Raw genomic sequence first — 20,320 nt, forward strand, 5'->3', positions numbered from 1 at the left:
GCACAAAAAACCTGAAATCATATGAAGATATATGGGAGCTATATTCAAATCTGAACCGATTTTGACAAATTTTTAAGCATTTATTCTTAAGCTGCATCTTATATCTGGTACCAAAGGTTATTGTTGTGGAGTGCATATTACGCATATGAGTGATGAAATCGGATGAAACTTATGTATGGGAGCTTTAGCTATATCTGAACCGTACGTGTACATGCTTCTAGCCTGATTTCGGTGGATTTGCCAAAATTCATTCATTCATTTGGACTGACTGACATGCATTCATCGACTCAGAAAGTGATCCTATGAAACTATGGGAATATCTCGATCCTCAAAAGAAACTATGGGAATATCTCGCTTCAATGAAGTTTTCTTAAACCTCTGAAAAGAAAAGACCGCTGATTTTTATGGATTTAAGACCTTTGAGAGTATTCTATGGATAGAAGACCTCGTATGGGACTTGTATGGATAGAAGATCTCAGATTTCCTCTAAGAAAACTTCTGACAAGAATCCTATGCAAAGAAAATCTTTTGCAGGTCTAAATCAAGGAAAAAGTCCCAGAGGCATCTTTTTTGTATAGAAGATCTGTGTTGGCCCATTACTGATACTTCTGATAGGTCTTCTATAGATAAAACTCACTCCTCAATGGATAGCAGAACTCTAAAGGTAATCTGCCAAAAAAAAAAAAAAAAAAAAAAATCTGAAATTTTGTTTACAAAAATACATGAGCAGACGGACTGACATGCATAAATCGACTCAGAAAGTGATCCTATGAAAATCCTCAAAAGGAACTATGGGAATATCTCGCTTCCTTTACAATGTCACAAAAAAGGCACCAAGACATAATATCCTTACCACTATGTGGTGTAGGGTATAAAAAACATTTCTTCCACATTAAACTGCAACTACCGGTTGGAGAATATAATAAAAGTTTACAAACTACAATAAAATGGGTGGTACCGTTTATGGGGGCTATACCAATTCGTAGACTGTAATCGAACATTTTTCGCAATTAGAAGAACCCCAAAGAACCTCTAATGTCAAGTTTCAGCAGATTTTATTGGAAATTGTGATAGAAACCTTCAAAATACCGAAAATCGTGAGGTATCGTTATATGGAGGTTATATCAATTAGTGGGCCTGAATCGAATCGAGAGAATAGACATACCAAGAACACCAAATGTCAAGTTTCAGCAGATTTGGTTGGGGATTGTGGCAGATACCTTTAAAATACCGAAAATCAGCAGGTATGGTTATATGGGGGCTATAAGTTTGGCTTGGCAGCTATGGAGGGGCGATTCCGGTCGGATTTTACATTTATTGAGACAGCTTTAAAATTCTGATTTCACTTGTGCCAAACCCTTCTGGTTTGTCGTGGAACTCGTAGTACCTCTTCTGTAATGGATGGGGATTTTTTTATTGCATCTCTTGTGTAGCGTTGGTCCTTCTCCTTTGTAGATCAGGTCTAGGCAGATTTTAGTACTTTTATGTTCTCCCAATTTTGGTTCTGATTGCGTGTGCAAAGAATTATGCTAATTCATCTGCCTGATTTTGTCTGGTTCTGTTCTAGGAGAAGTTTCCTGACGCGTGAGAATGCCTGCGTTTATAAAAAAAAACAAAAAGGTTTACCATGGCCAATATCTTGCTCTCTCGAAAGCACGGGCAAGACCCTTGGCCCCTCATTTGGTGGTGTATTTGAGTCAAGAGTGGTGCAGTTCGTAATGTGTAGTTCTGGGTATGTATAACTAACCACAGATAATTCTTAAGTGTTCCCTCCGAAATGCGAGGACAATGTGTCAAGTGAGTTCGCAAAGTCATTGAGTGGACTAATGATAAAACAGGAAGTGATGACAAAGAAGAAGGTGAGGATGATGCTTCTGCTAGAGTGTTGACTGCTTTTTCCAAGTTGTACGATTCAAAGACCACTACTTTTTAAGTCTTCTGATAAAATAGCAAGCGGAAGTTTCCCATAGAAAATTAGAAGACTTTTACATACAAAACAATACTACGTTTTCCTATGTATGGCGGAGATATGTCTTTAAGATCGATTAACTCTATGAGTTTTTCAAACTATGGTAGTTCTATGTCTGGCATTTTGGCTTCTGAAAATAATTTTACTTTCCCATTTCACATGGAAAAGTTCATATTTTATTCTTTTCATTGATCGTTTAATATAAGAAGTGAAATTGTTGCCTAGTTTTAGGCGGAAATTCTTGAATTGTCTCAGGCCTAATTTAGATTGCTGTCAAAGTTGTTTATGTGCTGGTGTGTGTGTTTGTTATATTTAATTGTAATTAAAATTTAAAATTAATTTTTCTATTTAGTTTTTTTTTTTTTGTTAAAGTGGACTGTTGTAATTTTTCTATGATCTTCTAACTGTCAAAGACAAAAATATGTATTTGTTTTGTTGTTTTCGGTTTTTTTGGATTTTTAAAGTAAATTTCATTTATTGTTAACATTTTTGTTCATTCTTTTTTGTTGTTGCTTTTTCTCGTCTTTGTTTTCGTTATAAAATAACAACAAAATCAGTTTTCGTTTCAATTGTTGTCTATTTTGATTTCAATTTTCATAGTTGCCTTGTGCGACAACTGTTTTCATTGTTTTGTTGTTGTTCTTTGATTTTAAGGTATTTTTGTTGTTTAGTTGTTGTTGTTGTTCTTGTATACTAAATTTGATTTTATTTAATAGTTTCTGTTGTTATATGACTCTTTGTAAATAGTTATTATTTTAGATTATAAACTAAGTTGAAGGTGCCAGCTAAAATGCAAAAGTGGATAACTTTCTTTTCGAATAATCATATACATCGAAGACTTCCTAGACTTGTTGGTTACGGTTAAATATTCCTGGAAAGTGTTCGATGGATAGAAGACCTCTGAGAAATTTTCCAGGAATATAAATCTTGTCAAAAGTAATCTTAAAGAAATTCCTACACGAGATCTTCTATTCAGACAAGACCTACCCTAGGTCTTTTATATACAGAACTGCTAGAGGATGTCTATCCATAGAAGACCTGTCAGTGGCCTTCAATGAAGTCTTCTAAGACTTTTGAGGATAAAAGACCTCTGATTTTTTATGTATTTAAGACCTCTGAAAAGACTTCATCAAAGGTTACTGGCAGGAATTGTATGAATAGAATGAATGGGACTTGTATGGACAGAAGATCTCGGACAGGACTTCCGTCAAGAAAATTTCTGACAAGAAATCTATGTAAAGGAAATCTTTTAAAGGTCTTCGGTGAAGAAAAGACCCTCAGAGGCAACTTTTTTTTGTGTAGAAGATCTGTGATGGAGCGCTTAAGAACTCTGATGGATATTTTATGGATACAACTTCTCTGGGTGGTTTCCTCTGGATAGAAGACCTGGTTAAAAGATCTCTGACAGGTGTTTTATGAATAGAAGTTCTCTATGAATAGAAGTTCTACCAGAGGTTATCTATCCATAGATGACCTATCAGTGACCGTCAGTGAAGTCTTCTAAGACCTTTGAAAATAAAGACCTCTAATTTTTTATGGATTCAAGACCTTTGAGAAGACTTCGTCAAATGCCACTGGCAGGTATTCTATGGATAGATAACCTCTGGCAGAAAATAAGCACCTTTTTTATGGATTCAAGACCTTTGAGAAGACTTCATCAAATGCCACTGGCACGTATTCTATGGATAGAAGATCTCAGATTTTCTCTAAGAAAACTTCTGACAAGAATCCTATGCAAAGAAATTTTTTTGCAGATCTTAAATCAAGGAAAAACTTTCAGAGGCATCTTTTTTGTGTAGAAGATCTGTGTTCGCCTTTTACAGAGATGTGAAATGAAAGCGCTAAGGCCTCTGATAGGTCTTCTATAGATAAAACTCCTCTGAGTGCTTTTCAATGGATAGCAGAAAAAAAGAAAAAACAGAATATTTCTTCGGACATGCTAAGACTTTTTCTCGAAATGAAACTTGAGTTCCTTTCCATTTCAGCTGGCATCGTCATATTTATATATCGTACTATACATACATATGTGTATATATTCTATATGTTTTGTTATCCCTTGGAAATATATTTAATTCTATATAAATTACTTGTTATATTTGTTGTTATTTTGTTGCTGTTCTTTTCTGTTTGCGTTTCTATGGCATATTTTATTTGTGCAATTTATTTGTTGTAATAGGATTTGTCTGTGTATGTGTCTGTTTGGCTATCAGCCTTAACGTATATAATGCCACATAGCTGTTGGTTTTCGGGCATTATTAATCATATCATGCCAGTGTTGACACCCTGTACCACTTTCTTGTGGTCCCAAACCAATGCTGCCGATTTCCTGGGACTCACCACCAGCTGTAACTAAATAAATCTGTGTAAAGGCGGAAGGAAGTGTGGAAGAGAAGAGAGAAAATGCTCAAGTTATATAAATAAAATATTGAAAATATATATAATAGAAAAGGTCAAATCACAGACAAACATGGTTATGACGAATAATGTTTTTGTGAACAGATAAGTCGATCTCAAAACGGAAATAATTTTTTTATGATTCCCGATTATTATATAAAAATAAGAACATCAAAGTATTCGTCATAAACTGGTTTAACTGTGTTTTCTTGTAACTCTTTAACTTTTGAAATTGACAGCTTTTCAACATCCGGCTTTTGATTGTAAAGGTCAAAGTTTATTGCTATATTTACATATCCTTAACAACTTACCTCAATGGCCGCATTGTGTAAATATGACGACTGTAAATTAAAGGTGAAAGGTTCATTCCATGTCGGATGGGTGGGGTCATCGGTTTTGCTAATACTGGTCTTACGTTTTTTTACCCGCTTTCCATTTTGAATCAAATATAACTGGAAATGTAGAAGAGAAATACAGATTTAAAAACTCGCTCTTGGGGTTTTTATAGGGTGCAGAGATTCCCTTGTAGCTACTCTACAAAAGTAATCTTCGGATGGCGCGACTACACAGACAACGCTATAGAGAGAGAAATAGACGACTGTCAAATAGAGATAGAGAGAGAAGGAGACGACCTTTAGCTCGTTAATAGAAAGAGACGACCTACAGCTCGTCTATAGAAAGAGACGACCTTCAGCTTGTCTATAGAAAGAGACGACCTTCAGCTCGTTTGTAGAAAGAGAAGACCTTCACTCGTCTATAGAAAGAGAAAGAGACGACCTTCAGGTCGTCTATAGCAAGAGAAAGCGACTACCTTCAGCTCGTCTATATAGAGAGAGACACGAAATTCAGCTCATCATATACAGAGAGAGAGACGAAATTCAGCTCGTCATATACAGAGAGAGACGACCTTCAGCTTGTCTATGGGGAGAGAGACGACCTTCAGCTCGTCATATACAGAGAGAGAGACGAAATTCAGCTCGTCATATACAGAGAGAGACGACCTTCAGCTTGTCTATAGGGAGAGAGACGACCTTCAGCTCGTCTATTGAGAGGGACGACCTTCAGCTCGTCTATTGAGAGGGACGACCTTCAGCTCGTCTATAGAGAGAGACGACCTTCAGCTCGTCTATAGAGAGAGACGACCTTCAGCTCGTCTATAGAGACGGACCTTCCGCAGTCTTAGAGAGACGACCTTCAGCTCGTCTATAGAGAGAGACGACCTTCAGCTCGTCTATAGAGAGAGACGACCTTCAGCTCGTCTATAGAGAGAGACGACCTTCAGCTCGTCTATAGAGAGAGACGACCTTCAGCTCGTCTATAGAGAGAGACGACCTTCAGCTCGTCTATAGAGAGAGACGACCTTCAGCTCGTCTATAGAGAGAGACGACCTTCAGCTCGTCTATAGAGAGAGACGACCTTCAGCTCGTCTATAGAGAGATACGACCTTTATCTCGTCTATAGGGAGAGAGGCGACCCTCACCTCGTCTATAGAGAGATACGACCTTCATATCGTCTATAGGGAGAGAGGCGACCTTCACCTCGTCTATAGAGAGAGATAGAGACCTTCAGATCGTCTATGTTGGGAAGATCTTCAGCTCTTCTATAGAGCGAAAGAGAGACGAAATTAATCACTTCTATAGAGAGAGATAACCTTCAGCTTGTCTATAGAGAGAAAGAGAGATGAAATTCAGAACGTCTATGGAGAGAGACGAAATTAAGCACGTCTACAGAGAGAGACTTCGTTCAGATTGACCATACAGAGAGACATCGTTCAGCTTGTCTATAAAGAAAAAGAAACGACTTTCACCATGTCTGCATATCACGGTCCTGCAGCTCTTCTGTGCAGCGCTCCGTAACAAATCTCTAACTTATCACCTTCTCTTTAATGATTCTCTGAGCCCTCTGTTTATCTGTAACGACTCTCCGGCCATTTAGGTCGTTTGTAACGACTCTATGGCCCTTCAGCTCGTTCGTAAGTACCTATTGGCCTTCAGCTCGTTTGTAACGGCTCTCCGGCCCTTCATCTCGTCTGTATCGACTCTCATGACCTTAAGCTTGTATACAACGACTCGCTCACCCTTTAGATGGTCTATTAAGACCTCATTCGCTTTTAGCTATTCTCTAATGACTCTCTCACCCATCAGCTTGCCCATATCTTCCCCCACCCTATAATGACTCCTTCACTTTCGGCTCTTTCTACTCTTCGACTTTCAGTTCTTCGGCTCGACTTCGACTCCGGCCCTTCGGTGCGTTTATAACAACTGTTTGACCCTTTAGGTCGTCGGTAGCTACTCTCTTAGTCTTCAATTGCTCTGTTGCGACTTTCTGACCTATCAGCTCGCCAGTAATGAATCTCTTACCGTTCAGCTTGCTGGTAATTACACTCTAACCATTCAGTTCCTCTGTAACGACTCTCTAGCCTATCAGCTCGTCTATATCGACTCTTCGCCACTTCAGCTCAGCTATAACAACTCGCTGACCTTTCAGTGTCTCCGTTTCGACTCTCTCACTGTTCGTCTGAAACGGGTCTTTGGCCTTCCAGTTTGTCTATAGCGACTCTCTGACCCTTCAGCTCGCTTGTAACTACTCTCCGGCTTTTCACTTCATCTATAACGGCTTTCCGGCTCTTCAGTCTGTAAAGAATCTTCGGCCCTTAAGCTCCTTTGTACTACTCTGGAACTTTAACTCGTCTATAGCGACTAACTGAATGTTCAACTCGTCAATAATGATTCTTCTTCAGCCCGTCCATAAAGACCTCCTTGCCGATCAGCTCATCTGTAAAAACCTCTCGCTTTTCAGATCTTCTAAAAAAGATCTCCCGCTTTAAACTAGCCAACGGGAGACTCCTTTTCGGGTCGCTTCTAACAAAGGACTACCTCATTCCTTACCTTCACATATGTCTCCTGAATGGTATCCAAATTTTTCGCCTTCATAATGACAACAGTTAAACGCTCCGCTTGTGGTAAATAATTCAAAGAACAAAGTAATTCAGGACGATCCTCTGGTGGTTTTTTTGTGCGTAATAAATCACCCCAAATCTGCAACAACAAAAATTTCCAATTAATAATTTTACTTATCAAGGAACTTGCACTTATGTACTTACCTCCACCGATTTTGATAAATCTAAACTATCGATACATATGCGTACCTCTCCAATTATGTCATTGTGCGAATAGCGATCATAATCCAAAACCTGTAAAATTAGCTCCTTGCCCTGCAACTGGTCTCGCGATACGGGAAATTTGAAATGTTGATCAAAATAGGGATTCGATTCGCCGCGATGGATGACAGTTTGACGTTTGCGTTTATCGACTTCAGGTTCAAGCAACAGACGAACATAAGGATCCCGAAAACCACCCTCTTCAATGGGACACAAATTGTGAGCTACAAAGGAACAAGATTAGAATTTCAAAGTTAGGTGGATTGTATGTTGGGACCTATACCTTCAATCAAATGCACGGTCAAATCAAATAAATGATAATCGTATTTAACCCTCAAATGTAAACGCCCCAATGCTGGACTGTTCTCTGGGGCATTCAAATATATCGGTCCATCTGGTCCACGATAGAGATCAGGTTGTATGGCGCCCAATGGAGAAGCTGGTCCAATATTGGGGTCCGAATTGGGTTGTATTCGTGGCGGTATGAGAAGTGGTGAAATACAACGTCCCGAATGTTTGCTGCCATGTGGTGAAGTCATCGAAGTATTCGGTATGCTAGACAAGGAGTTTAAGCTATTCTGTGAAGGACTTGGTGTGCGTAAATCGCCGACTTCGGCTGCTATCTGACTGGCTGCACGGGCATCCAGAGATATTGTGCGCATTGGACTGGGGGTACGGGATAACTGAAACATAAGCGGAGGTTAAATATTTACAATATAATTCTTTAAGTCTTAACTTACATAATAGGGAAATATCGGTTCCGAAGGCAATGAACTACGGCCATCTGGACCAAAGGTACGAATTTGTGGCGAGGAACCACGATGACACTATGGGGAATAGCAAGAATGCATGGTAATAATGTTAGATGTGAAGAAATTATGGGAAGGGAAATATATCCTACCGATTGCCTTGATGGTGCACTATCTACACTGGATTGGCTAGATATCGAGGGTGTCCGTTGCAGTCTTGGCGGAAAGGAACGCGACTGATGATGCAAATGTAATGGACTGTGCAATGCCTCCGATGGACCACGCAATACATCGGCATTGACCGTATGCGAAGAACCCAAATTTGATTGTGGCTGTATGTGTTGCGATTCCTTTGTGAAGTTTACTTCCTGAAAATATATAGAGAGAGTTTGAAATTAGTTCGGAACAAGAAATTTTGGCCAGAAAGTCAAAGTAAGGAATTCTCAGTATGTCCTAGGAATTTTTGAGGACTTCTTGAAGAGCAAAGTCTTGTGGAATTTGTAAGTTTTTGAGACAGATTTTTTCATTATTTAATTTTTTTAGATCCTTAAGGTCTTCAAAATAGACTCTAAAAAGCCTTACCGAGCGGATTTTTTCGTTACTATATGCGGAAGACCCAGAAGCCATGACATGGTGGATCTTTGGAGATTTTTAAGACCCTATTGTGAGAATTTTTATGACTCTCTTAGAGATCTCTTATGCATTGTAAAGTAGATTCTTTAAAAATCATCAAAGGCTCTGCAACATGGGGTTTTAAAGGTTCTTAAAGTTTTTAAGTGCCTTAGAGCGTGGATTTCTTTAAAGACTATTTTAAGGCCTTTAAAGTCCATACAACGTGGATATTTTAGAGAAATGTTTAAACGTTTTACAGTGTCGATTCCTTAAAGATTTTTTGAAAGAATATGGAAGGCATAACATTGTGGAATTTTAGAACTTGGATTTTGTGATGATCCTTAAAGGCTTTGCAATGTAGAACTTTAACGATATTTTTAAAACTTCTGCACAGGCACGTGTGTATCTTTCAAGAATTTTAAAGGATCTTAAATAGGATTTTTATTGATTTTGTAGTAATTTTTGAAATAATTTTTTAAGGAAACATAAAAGCATTAGATGATTTTAAAGATCCTTTAAGGACTTGTTATTTGATTTTTTTAAAGTCTGACAGTATAGTTTTGTATAAGAATTTTAGAGGACTTTATACGCCTTAGAGCATGGATTTCTTAAAGGGTAATTTTAAAAATTCTTAAATGTTTTTCAACTTAGATTTAAAAATGGAATTTTTTAAAGGTCCATTAAGGGCTTAATTGGGAAAAATTTACAAATTAAATTTTTAAGGAATTTTTGGAGAATCGTTAAAGATCTTACAACAACAATTTGTTTAAAGAATTTTTGAAATGTCTTTCAAGTGCTTACAACGTAGAGGTTACTTTTGGCCTACAATGTAGATTTTCAAAATAATTTTTCTAGATGTGATTTTTATAAATTTAACAATTTTCCTTAAGACTCTATAACGTTGATTAAAAAACTAAAATAATTTTGAAACATTCTCAAAAAAATTAAAACGAGTATTTTTTGAGATTATTTTTCCGTTAAGTCCTTTTTGAAACATCTCTGAAAAACGAATTAAGCATTTTTGACGCTTTTCATAATTCTTTCAATATTTATTCTTTGAAGAATTTTTGGAAGTTTTGTGAAGAGATTACGACCTACAGGGTGAAATAAAAAACTGCAACAAAGTCAAACGCCATAATTTTTACTTTTTTTTAAATTTTATTGAATGAAAGCAAAAAATGTCGGAAACAGCATCAAATTTTATAATAAGTTTAGACTTATTCGAATTGGTCACCTTTGGCAAGAATTAGGGCCTTCAAACGGCCAATTAAACCGTCACACGCTGCCCGAATGTTGCTCTGCGGTACTTAGGCCATTCCCGGCGAAGCGTTTGCTTGAGGTGATTGACACTTTGGCATTTTTTATTGTCAACCTTGCTTTCCAGAATAGTCCAATAGTCTTTCCAGACACAATAGTCCAACGGATTGATATCCCGAGATTTTGGTGGCCATTGTGCGTTGGAAATGAAGGGAGGAACCTCATTTTATAACCATTCTTGGGTGGCGCGTGCCACGTGCAATGGTTCTGAGTCCTGTTGGAATGTCCAAGGTCTGCGGCAAAAATGTTTGCGTGCCCAAGGCTTTAATACACCCTCCAGAATATTTTCGCGATAGTATTTATTCTGATGTCGAGGTCGATTAATACGAGCGGGGAGCGACCATCAGCTGTTATGGCGGCCCACACCATCACCATGGCCTGCGCTTGAGTTCTGGTGGCCAACCGAAGATGCAAATTTTCAGCTGACCTCTTTAGCAAGCAAACACGATCATTTTGTTTGTTTACAAACCATTTAGCTCTTTTGAGTTCTTTCAGTTCTTGTATTTTTTGGAATGTCAATGGCTTTACCGTGAGCTCATTTTTAATATTTGCTGAATGGAATATTGCGATATGTTCAGCTCACGAGCCACTTTTCGGCCACTGCGACGAGGGTTTCGATCAAGTCGCTTCTTTACTTTTCGAACCATTTCTGCTGATGTTGCTGTTTTCTTCCGTCCACTTTCTTGACGTCGGGCTACGCTACCAGTATCACCGTAACGAGCGATGGTACTAGACACAAAAGATTTATTCACATTTAAATGCTGGAGTGCTCTAACGATAGCCACTTGTGGTTTTCCAGCAAAATATAAAGAAATCACGCTTAAATTCCATCACAAATATTTTTTTTCTGGAAAATTCTCACCAAAATGTCTTTGTACGCTTGTAAACAATATAATGAGCTATCACTGGAATAATTTTAACAGCTGTCGGACTAGTGGTTTAGAAATGGCAGCTGTCTGAAGTTGGTTGCAGTTTTTTTCATCTCACCCTTTATATTTAATGAGATTTTTCAAGGACTTACGAGTTCGATTCTTAAAAAATTTGCGGAAGCACCCTAAAAGATCTACAACGTGGCTTAAAAAATAATTTTTGCCATGCCTTGCAACGCTGTCTCTATGAATTTTGAAATGACAAAGTGTTTTTTTATATTGAAAAATCCTTAAATGCCTGACAATATGGATTATCAAAGGATTTTTGGAAGATCCTTAAAGCTTTGCAACTTGATTTTTTCAAAAAATGATGAAGATTTACTTAAAAAAAAGAAAAAACAATATATAAATAAATAAATAAAATAAATAAAAAAATTAAATAAATAAATGAAATCAAGTCTTGTAACAGTTTTTAAAATGGGATTTTTCAAAAATTTTTGAAAGCTTGTTAAAAGCTTTACAAAGCGGATTTTTACAACATTTCTATTTTATTAGTGTTTTTTATTAGCACACTGTCTGACAAAAAGTTAATTAAAAGTTATTGTATGGCCCTACAACGAGAATTATTTTTTAAAAAATTTTTAAAGTTCTATGAAAGGCCTATAACTTGGATTTTTAAATATTTCGAAAAGGTTCTTAATTGCTTTAAAAAATTGATTTATTAAAGAAATCTTGGAAGGGCCAGCAACAATGTTTGAAACAAACAAAACATTTAAGTCGTGAATTTTTAGGGTTATATTGAAGGTCTACCATATCCTTAAAGGCCTTACAACGCAATTTTGTTAAAGAATTGTTAATATAGCCTTGAGATTTAACAACGTGGATTTTTGTAATGTTCTGTTGAAAATATTATGTTCAAAATATTATTAAAGGCTCTGTAAAGTCCTTAAAAAGTGATTATTTAGAATTTATGATCAAAAAGTCTAACAGCGTGAATTTTTAATTGATTGTTGTAGGAACTTTTAATGCGGCATAATGTGGATTTTTAAGGATTTTTGAAAGTTTCATATTCTGGATTTTTAAATTATTTTTCGGGGTTTCTTAATGCTTTAAACTTGGATTTCTTGTAGGTTTTTGAAATACTGTATAGGTCAGGACTATAAAGATTTTTAAAAGACTGGATTTTTAACAATTTGTTTGTGGTTCTTAAAGGACTCATACATGAATTTTTATAGAACTTAGGGGTTTTCTAAATGCCTCAAAACAGATTTTTTTGGAATTTTTATGAAGACCACCATCTACAATTAAATTGTATTGTAGTATTGAATTAGCATACTTCTTGGCGCTGATCTGAAATAAAAAGTAAATACCAAAAGTACTAAATTTTTAATTTGAAAGTTTTACAATTTTTACATTTCCAATTTTTTTTGCAATTCCCACCTGTTCCGAATCCGTGTGCAGTTCATAACTATCCGTTACGCTGCATATTCCGCTCGTATTTGAGGTTATCGATGATGCCGATGGCGGCGGTGTCATTGGCTGTGATAGCGGTGGTGTGTGCGACGATGTTGCATTGGCATTGCTGCCGATGCAACTGCTGCTGCTGGCATTTGTGGTCGAGTGATTGCTGTTACTGCTGCTGCTACTCGCTTGGTGTTGTTGTTGCTGTTGTTGTGATGTTGAAGGCGCCTCTTCGGAATTACGATCTAATGTAACTTTACGTACCGCACCGACACGTTCTTTGGCCATGCGCGACCATGATTCGATACGTTTGTGGGCAAGCCAGCATGCAGCTGGACCAAGACCACTCATTATTTGAGAAAATATTTTGACAAATTTACGGTAAACACGGTGAGGCTAAGTAGATGTTAGAATAATTTGGCAGGTTAATTATGTTTTCAAAGTTGTTTTTGGTCCGTTTTGCGTGCTTTTTGGTGTCAAACGGACTGGAAGGAAGAGTGGTGGTTTATTCGTGGTGTTATTTGTTTTTTTTTCAGAGTTGTTTATTCATTGAAAAAAGTTTTGTTCAGTTGTTGGCAAAAAGTTTTTTAATGCTGAAATTACACTTTGGGTTAAACAGTGGAACACGGTTACATGGATTATGACAAATTCGGTTGTAAGGTTCAAGTCGAATTTTATCTACAGTTAATATTGTCTATCAGTCATTTTTTTTTGTAACCAAAAGTTTCCTACAACTATTGTTCGTTGTAACCGTGTTTCACTGTGTTTACTTTTACGGTTTTCATAAATATTTAATTGAGATCTTTCCTTTGTGTGTGCTTTGTTGTCCCATACTGTTGTTGTTGTTTTTTATTTTTTAATATAGATACGGTTTTATTTATTAATTTATCAGGACGAAATGTATGCTTGGTTATTGGCCTTGTCCCTGGTTAGGCTCACTCAGCAACAGAAGACAATTTTACCACAAAGAATGAAGATGATTATCATGGTTGTAGTGGTGTTTCTGGTTAAAACATAAGTACGAGTGTGTGCGTGTATGTGAGCGTGTGCAGAATTCATCCTTACTTCCCACCTTACAATTACACAAACCAAAAGACTTTCACATTTTCTTGTTGTGGTTTTTTTTGTCGCTCATAATTCATCCTAACTGCTCATCCCAGTTTACTGGTGTGGCCTCCATCTACAATCGAGACTATCACTGCGGTATGCTTTCGGTTAACCATGTGAATTTTGACTTTCCCGTAAAGTAACCATCACCCAATTAGTCGCAAATATCCTCTAACCTGCATTATTAAACAGGCTGTAGTTTCGTGGTGGGAGTCATTTATCTGTCCTTTATATACTCGGAGATTAGAAGCAACGACGAGAACATGTCTTTGTGCTGGTATGGCTTTAATGGTTAAAAAAACCACACATAATTTGCTTGGTTTGGCCAAAAAGCCGTCAAAACGAGTAATAGCAGATGAGGAGACAATGGAAATGAGATATGGAAGGACACGTTGTTGGTTGGGTGCTCCGATGCATGATGAGCGAAAGAAGTGATTTTTGTTTTCCAATGAAAAATGTGAGATGAGACAGAGGTCAGCTAACATGAGATATTGGAAAATGGTGGGTCATTTGAGAGATGCGAAATTCTCAATTAGGTATATTGGCAATACATATACCTAGTACATTTCTGGATCAATTATCAATCGAATTGCAAATGTAGTCGGATATGCTTTGAGTTCGTAACATTTGGATATTCTCACAAAATTTCCCAAAGTGCTGTACCCTCCAAAATCTTTAAATTTTGGATTGCTAGATCCTGTAAAAATAATCACCTTAATTTTGAATTTGTCATGTACTCGTTATGTTCTTTCGTAGCGTTATATTCCACAACCGTGTTTAGCTATTAAATTTCAAAACAACAAATTACAGGCACCTAGGCTAATATCATTCAATACTATGCGATATTACTTCAAAACGTGGACGGATAGGGAATACTTTTTATTGGTCGAATTTTCATACAACAATAATTCATTAATCCGAACAGCTAAGACCTTCAAAGTATGCGGATGGAACTATGAATATGGACTATATATAAACGTGGCTGGTTGATGAAGGTTTGATGCTCCTCCACTACATCTACTACGAGACGAAATTCAACCGCAGCATACCTCCTTCAATTTAAAGTCTAACATTATTGGAAATACAGAAGAGATGACAATTTAACTTTTATGAGCTGATGAAGTTTTCTTGGAAGGTAATGCACACTGCTGCCCCAATAGAGTGGGCCAATGTTGTCCATTTTGTATCTGACATATATCCGATATAAATATTACTAAGTGCCAAATATGCATGGTGCATCGACTGCTTCATTCACTTTATAAGTGATAATTTTTGAAAAACGTTGAAATGAGCGTTTGATACCAGATGTAGTGGAGCGAAGCATTTCATTTACACTTCATTTAAAACTGACTAGCAAGTGTCCGTTATTTCGTTAGCGAAAAGTCCTCCTTAAGGCTTTTTTAGGGAAATGTTAACCTTTTACACAAAAGTCTTCAAAATCTTTTGAAAATTACCTAAGAAGATATTAGTAAAACCACTGCATAATGGACCCAATTTTCTGTCCAAAACTATTTCAACGCCTTTTCATAGTAAAAGTTGACCACCTACACATCTAAATCCAAGAAATCAACATTGACTCCAATTTTCTTATTAGCTCAAACTTTTATAGGGGTTTCGCCATTTTTCGGCGGTTTTGGAATAACATATTTCTATAATATGTCCAATGCATTTTTGGCATATCGTCTGCCTTCTATTGACTGATTGAGGCATTAAACGGTAATATGCGTTTTGTCCAATCTTTACAATTTATCGTCTTTACATTTAGTACGCGCATCCAAAATAATCTACATCTCTCCAACCTACACACCAATAGAGATCCAATATTAATAGCATTTAGTACTTTTTGAAAAATTATCGTATGCATTTGCAAAACCATCACCAGGTACCAGCATATAGCTCAATATCAAATTTCGGAATTTCAGCTGTATTCTTTGACTCAATACCTAAATTAGTAACATTAGGAATTTTTGTATACTTTTAATACTCGTTCCATATCTCAATCCTAGACTCCAACATTTATCGCAATATAAAATTTCATGATTTCAGCTCTATCCCTTCACGGTACACCAAACATAGTACTATTAGTATTTTTCGTACAATTATAGTACACATTTCCGAAACCACCTTCATATGAACAGCGAGTGTAATACCGAATTTCAGATTTCAGGTACTATATGTTTTCCCAATACCAAATTGTACCAATATACGACATATTGCAAACACAGGTACTAACAGAAATCCCAATATGAAATTTCAGAATTTTATCTCTAATCCTTCACCTTCCATATCAAATATAGTAATATTCAATAATTTTCGTACAATTATAGTACACATTTCTGAAACCCCATCCATATGTCCAGGCTACACATGAAGAGCGAGCCTAATACCAAATTTCAGATTTGAAGCACTGTCTGTTCACCCATAACAAATTGCACCAAATATTTAGCCCTATTTAGTATTTTTCGTGACCTTGAAGTACCAATTTCCCAAATTTCAGCTTCATGCGTTCACCCTAAAATAAACTATTCTAAATTTAGTATCATTTGCCCGCTTAGTCCACATTTCCAAAACAGCCTTCATACATCAAACTTACTATCTCTTACCTTGATTTCCATACCAAATTTCAAGTTGTTAGCTCTATCCGTTCACATAATCCGTCATAACCATTTCAGAAGTTTAGTGCCATTTTAGAACTTTTCCTGAACGGACAATTTTCTGTCATATCCATTTTGAACTTCAAATACCAAATTTGAAACTTTTCCGCTGAATAATGTCGCTTAAATCACCAAAACACCGAAAATATGGAGGTTCCATTATATGAGGGCTATAACAAAACGTGGACCTACATGACCCATTTTCAATACCAAAAGTCCTGCAGACATAATATACATTTAAGCAAAATTGTATCAACCTACATTATTTCGTTCGGAAGCTAGAGGCATTTCCGCAGTTTTACAGACGGATAGAAGGGCGGATATCACTAAACGTAGAATTTTATGCTGATCAAGAATATATATACTTTGTGGTGTCTAAAGTGTATATTTCGAGGTGTTACAAACGGAATGACAAACTCCATTCTATGGTGGAGGGTATAAAAAAACATTGGAATGTGCAAAATTTATAAAATTGTGATAAATAAATTCCATACTCATTTTAGCATTCTGGTATTGAATATTGTGTCCCTTTGTGGGTGAGGTACCAGAAGGGGTTAGCAGATATATAGCATCTTCACAACAGATCTTGTGTTAAACAAATGTTTGTATGTGTGAAAATTGAAGAGAGTTGGATGCTTATCTCGCTTTCTTTGAGCGTTTTGTTTTTAAAAATCTTGAACCCTATGTGGAGCAGGTAGCAAAGGAAATGGTCCGATCTCTACCATCTTTATAACAGATCTTGTGTTGATGGGAATATTAAGATGTACCATACTAGAATGGAATCGGACGTTGATTTCGCTTTTTATGAGCTTCATGGATATTGAACATTTTGAGCCTTTGTGGAGAAACCAGAAGGAGTGGACCGATATATTCCGTCTTATTTCCAGATCTTGGCATCATAAAAATAGTAGGGTGTGGGAAATTTGAAGACAATCGGACTTCTACATCATATTTTTTAAGAGTTATAATTATTCAAAATTTTGACCCATTGTGGGGGAGGTACCAGAAGGAGTGGACCGATATTGTCCATCCACCTAGCACTGGTGCAAATATTAAGATTTGCGAATTTGGAGCAGATTATCGTTTCTCTTTCTGTGCAAAAATATTTTTTTTGAAAATTTCGAACTTTTGTGGGAGAGGTACCAGGAGGAGGATATTGTCCATCTTCAAACTCGATCTAAGTTTGACAAAAATGTTACGATGTATCAAGTTTGGACCAAATCGGATACTCCCTTCGTGAGTTATGGTGCGCACCAGCCAGACAGACAGACATTCGGACGGACATCGCTAGGTCGACTCCAAATGGTCTGATTCGGATTTGGTCTAAAACCTCTATTTCGACTAGGCACGTTTTGACCGTATCAAATGATATATACCCTCTGTAGCCATATGGCTGAGGGTATAAAAATATGAGGATGTGTTGAGCTTGAAAGTAATTGGATGCGTTTTTCATGTTTAATGAGTTTCATGAAAACTAAAAAATTTGACCCGTTGGGAGGGAGGTACCAGAGGCAGTGGTTCGTTCTATTCGTTCTTAATGCCAGATCTTGTGCGAAATTTGAAGACCATTTCACTCTTATTTCACATTTTGTAAGAGTTATATTTATTTCAAATTTTTATCCTTTTGTGGGGGAGGTATTTGACCCCTAAAGACACATTTATGTTCCTTTCGCACAATAATTTTAGAAGATATTTAATTTTATTCTTATTCAGAATTTATAATTTTTGACGGCATTCTGCAAACACCTGAAAAAAGTATTGAATCTACGTATTACGTGGCACATACTTACTTTTTATCATCTTATGTAATTTGCTTCCGTCAGTATCGACAAAATTCCTTATTTACCCAACATAGGGATTAGAAATCCCAGTCAATATCCCGACTAGATAAAACGTCCAATCTCAAATTAACAAATTTTCCTCATCAGAGATAACGATAATTTATTTACTGAAGTCTAAAAATAACATAGAAGACAAGCTATTTCAGGAATTCAGTAAATCTTTGTCCACCTGCGTGAACTTGAACCATCACCTCCATTGTCCTTCGATGGCAACGACTTCTCTTTTCATCATTGGTTACCTTTTGCTGTGTCACATCACATCATCATGGTGTTACATCAAATGGCACCACATCAAGGCATACCCTATCATTGGAAGTCATAAATAATAAGAGTAAAATCTGATCCGATACGAGGACACAAAAGAATGCAAACCATAAAAGAGAACTTGATAAAACTGCAACCTTGAAACAATTTGTGTTTGTGTGTGTGTGTGTGGCATTACAGCCAGGAAAGGTAAATGGGACAACAATATCTGAAACTGTCACACCATCTCCGTCCTCAATGAAGGATTGAAAAGCAATTACCACCTTCGGATGCTGTGTAAAATATGGCAAATATCCTGTCACAAGTTTAAGATTGTCTGTTATGAAGGTTTGATGTAATATTTTTTCTAGGAAATCGAGAATGCAAATGCAGTGTGGCTTAAGCTTTCGTACCACATATTCGCAAATAATTTATGAAAATATATTTCAAGGATATCTTGCATATGAATATTTCCTGTGGCAGTGACAGATATCAACTTAATTATTTTTCATTTCTTTACACACACACACACATACACTCATTTGCAGAGATAAGGAAATCAGTGCCATTAAAAAGACACCCACACTTGAAATATCACAAACTCGTTTGGGTTTTTGCCATGAGTTTTTGAGGTCACAAGATTGTGGTACCAGCGAAAAAAAAGATTTTCTGCCAAATGTCTACATTAACTCTTTAATGTCCTTTCATTTATCATTGTTGGCTCACATATACACTCTCAACCCATTAAACATTTAAATTATATACAAATGAAAACAAATAAACTGTCACACAAACAGACAGACAGACCGAGACACATATTCATGGAATTGAGGAAAACCTTAATAAAACAGACTCCAGCCTGTCTGCTGGCATAAATAACAAAGCAAATGTGTTTTATATGTTTCGTCAGGCCTATGTTTTGAATAAGAAGTTATAAAATTTGCTTGTCAAAGAATTCTGCGCCAGCACCTATTGCATGTAAAAAAGCAATACGGCTCCGAAGAGTTAGGCATTGAAGGAGTTAGATTAAGGACACGGACATGAGCCAATCGAAAAATATAGGGCCAATATCTATAGCAGGTATTTAACACATCTCACAGGTCTTCTATAGACAAAAGAACTTTAGCTGGTCTTCTGCTACCAAGGACCTATAAAAACCATTTTCTGCCTAAGAATACATTAAAAGCATTTATATAACCTATAAAAACCATTTTCTGTCTAAGAATACATTAAAAGCATTTATATAAGGATGACCTGTAAAAGCAGAAAGAAATCACACTATCACGTTTGGATACCATAGCTAATAACTTTTTTTATAACCTCAGCCATATGGCTACAGAGGGTATATATCATTTGATACGGCCAAAACGTGTCTAGTCGAAATAACGGTTTTAGACCCTAGGTCTCTTTGGACCAAATCCGTTTCAGACCATTTGGAGTCGACCTAGCGATGTCCGTCCGTCTGTCTGTCTGGCTGGCTGGTGAGCACCATAACTCTCGAAGGGAGTATCCGATTTGGTCCGAACCTGGGACATCGTAATATTTTTGTCAAACTTAGATCAAGTTCGGAGATGGGCAATATCGGTCCACTCCCCCACAAATGGTCGAAATTTTCAAAAAATATATTTTTATGCACAGAAAGAGAAACGTTAATCCGATTTTGCTCCAACTTTGCAAATCCTAATATTTACGTCAGTGCTAGGTCTGGTGCGAAAATGGACAAAATCGTCCACTCCTTCCTTCAAAGGGTCAAAATTTTGAATAATTACAACTCTCATAAAATGTGATATAAGAGTCCAACTGTCTTCAAATTTCAGATATCCCAATATTTATGTTAACCCAAGGTCTGGTGTTAAGATGGAATATATCGGTCCACGCCTTCAGGTACCTCCCCCACATATGTAGACATTTTCAAAAAATTATTTTTTTTTGCACAGAAAGAGA

The 20,320-nt window shown here is 36.7% G+C and overlaps 1 protein-coding gene across 2 annotated transcripts in view; it reads right to left on the reverse strand.

Moving 5' to 3' along the window:
• Positions 1-1,723: 1,723 nt before the first annotated feature.
• Positions 1,724-20,320, reverse strand: part of LOC101895766 (synaptotagmin-5) — a 180,799-nt gene continuing 162,202 nt past the window's right edge. The window contains exons 1-8 of one of the 2 annotated variants that reach the window (XM_059129245.1): positions 12,484-12,925; positions 8,425-8,622; positions 8,264-8,350; positions 7,807-8,206; positions 7,467-7,747; positions 7,252-7,401; positions 4,675-4,815; positions 1,724-4,328 (exon numbers count right to left, since the gene is read on the reverse strand). In XM_059129245.1, coding sequence (XP_058985228.1) covers positions 4,182-4,328; positions 4,675-4,815; positions 7,252-7,401; positions 7,467-7,747; positions 7,807-8,206; positions 8,264-8,350; positions 8,425-8,622; positions 12,484-12,882 — 1,803 coding nt within the window. In that variant the 5' untranslated portion in view covers positions 12,883-12,925 and the 3' untranslated portion in view covers positions 1,724-4,181. Of the gene's footprint in view, positions 4,329-4,674; positions 4,816-7,251; positions 7,402-7,466; positions 7,748-7,806; positions 8,207-8,263; positions 8,351-8,424; positions 8,641-12,483; positions 12,926-20,320 lie in introns of those variants that run through there. The other variant, XM_059129244.1, reaches the window with a different exon arrangement.

Source organism: Musca domestica, unplaced genomic scaffold (genome assembly GCF_030504385.1).
Source record: "Musca domestica strain aabys unplaced genomic scaffold, Musca_domestica.polishedcontigs.V.1.1 6, whole genome shotgun sequence".
Lineage (NCBI taxonomy): Eukaryota > Metazoa > Arthropoda > Insecta > Diptera > Muscidae > Musca > Musca domestica.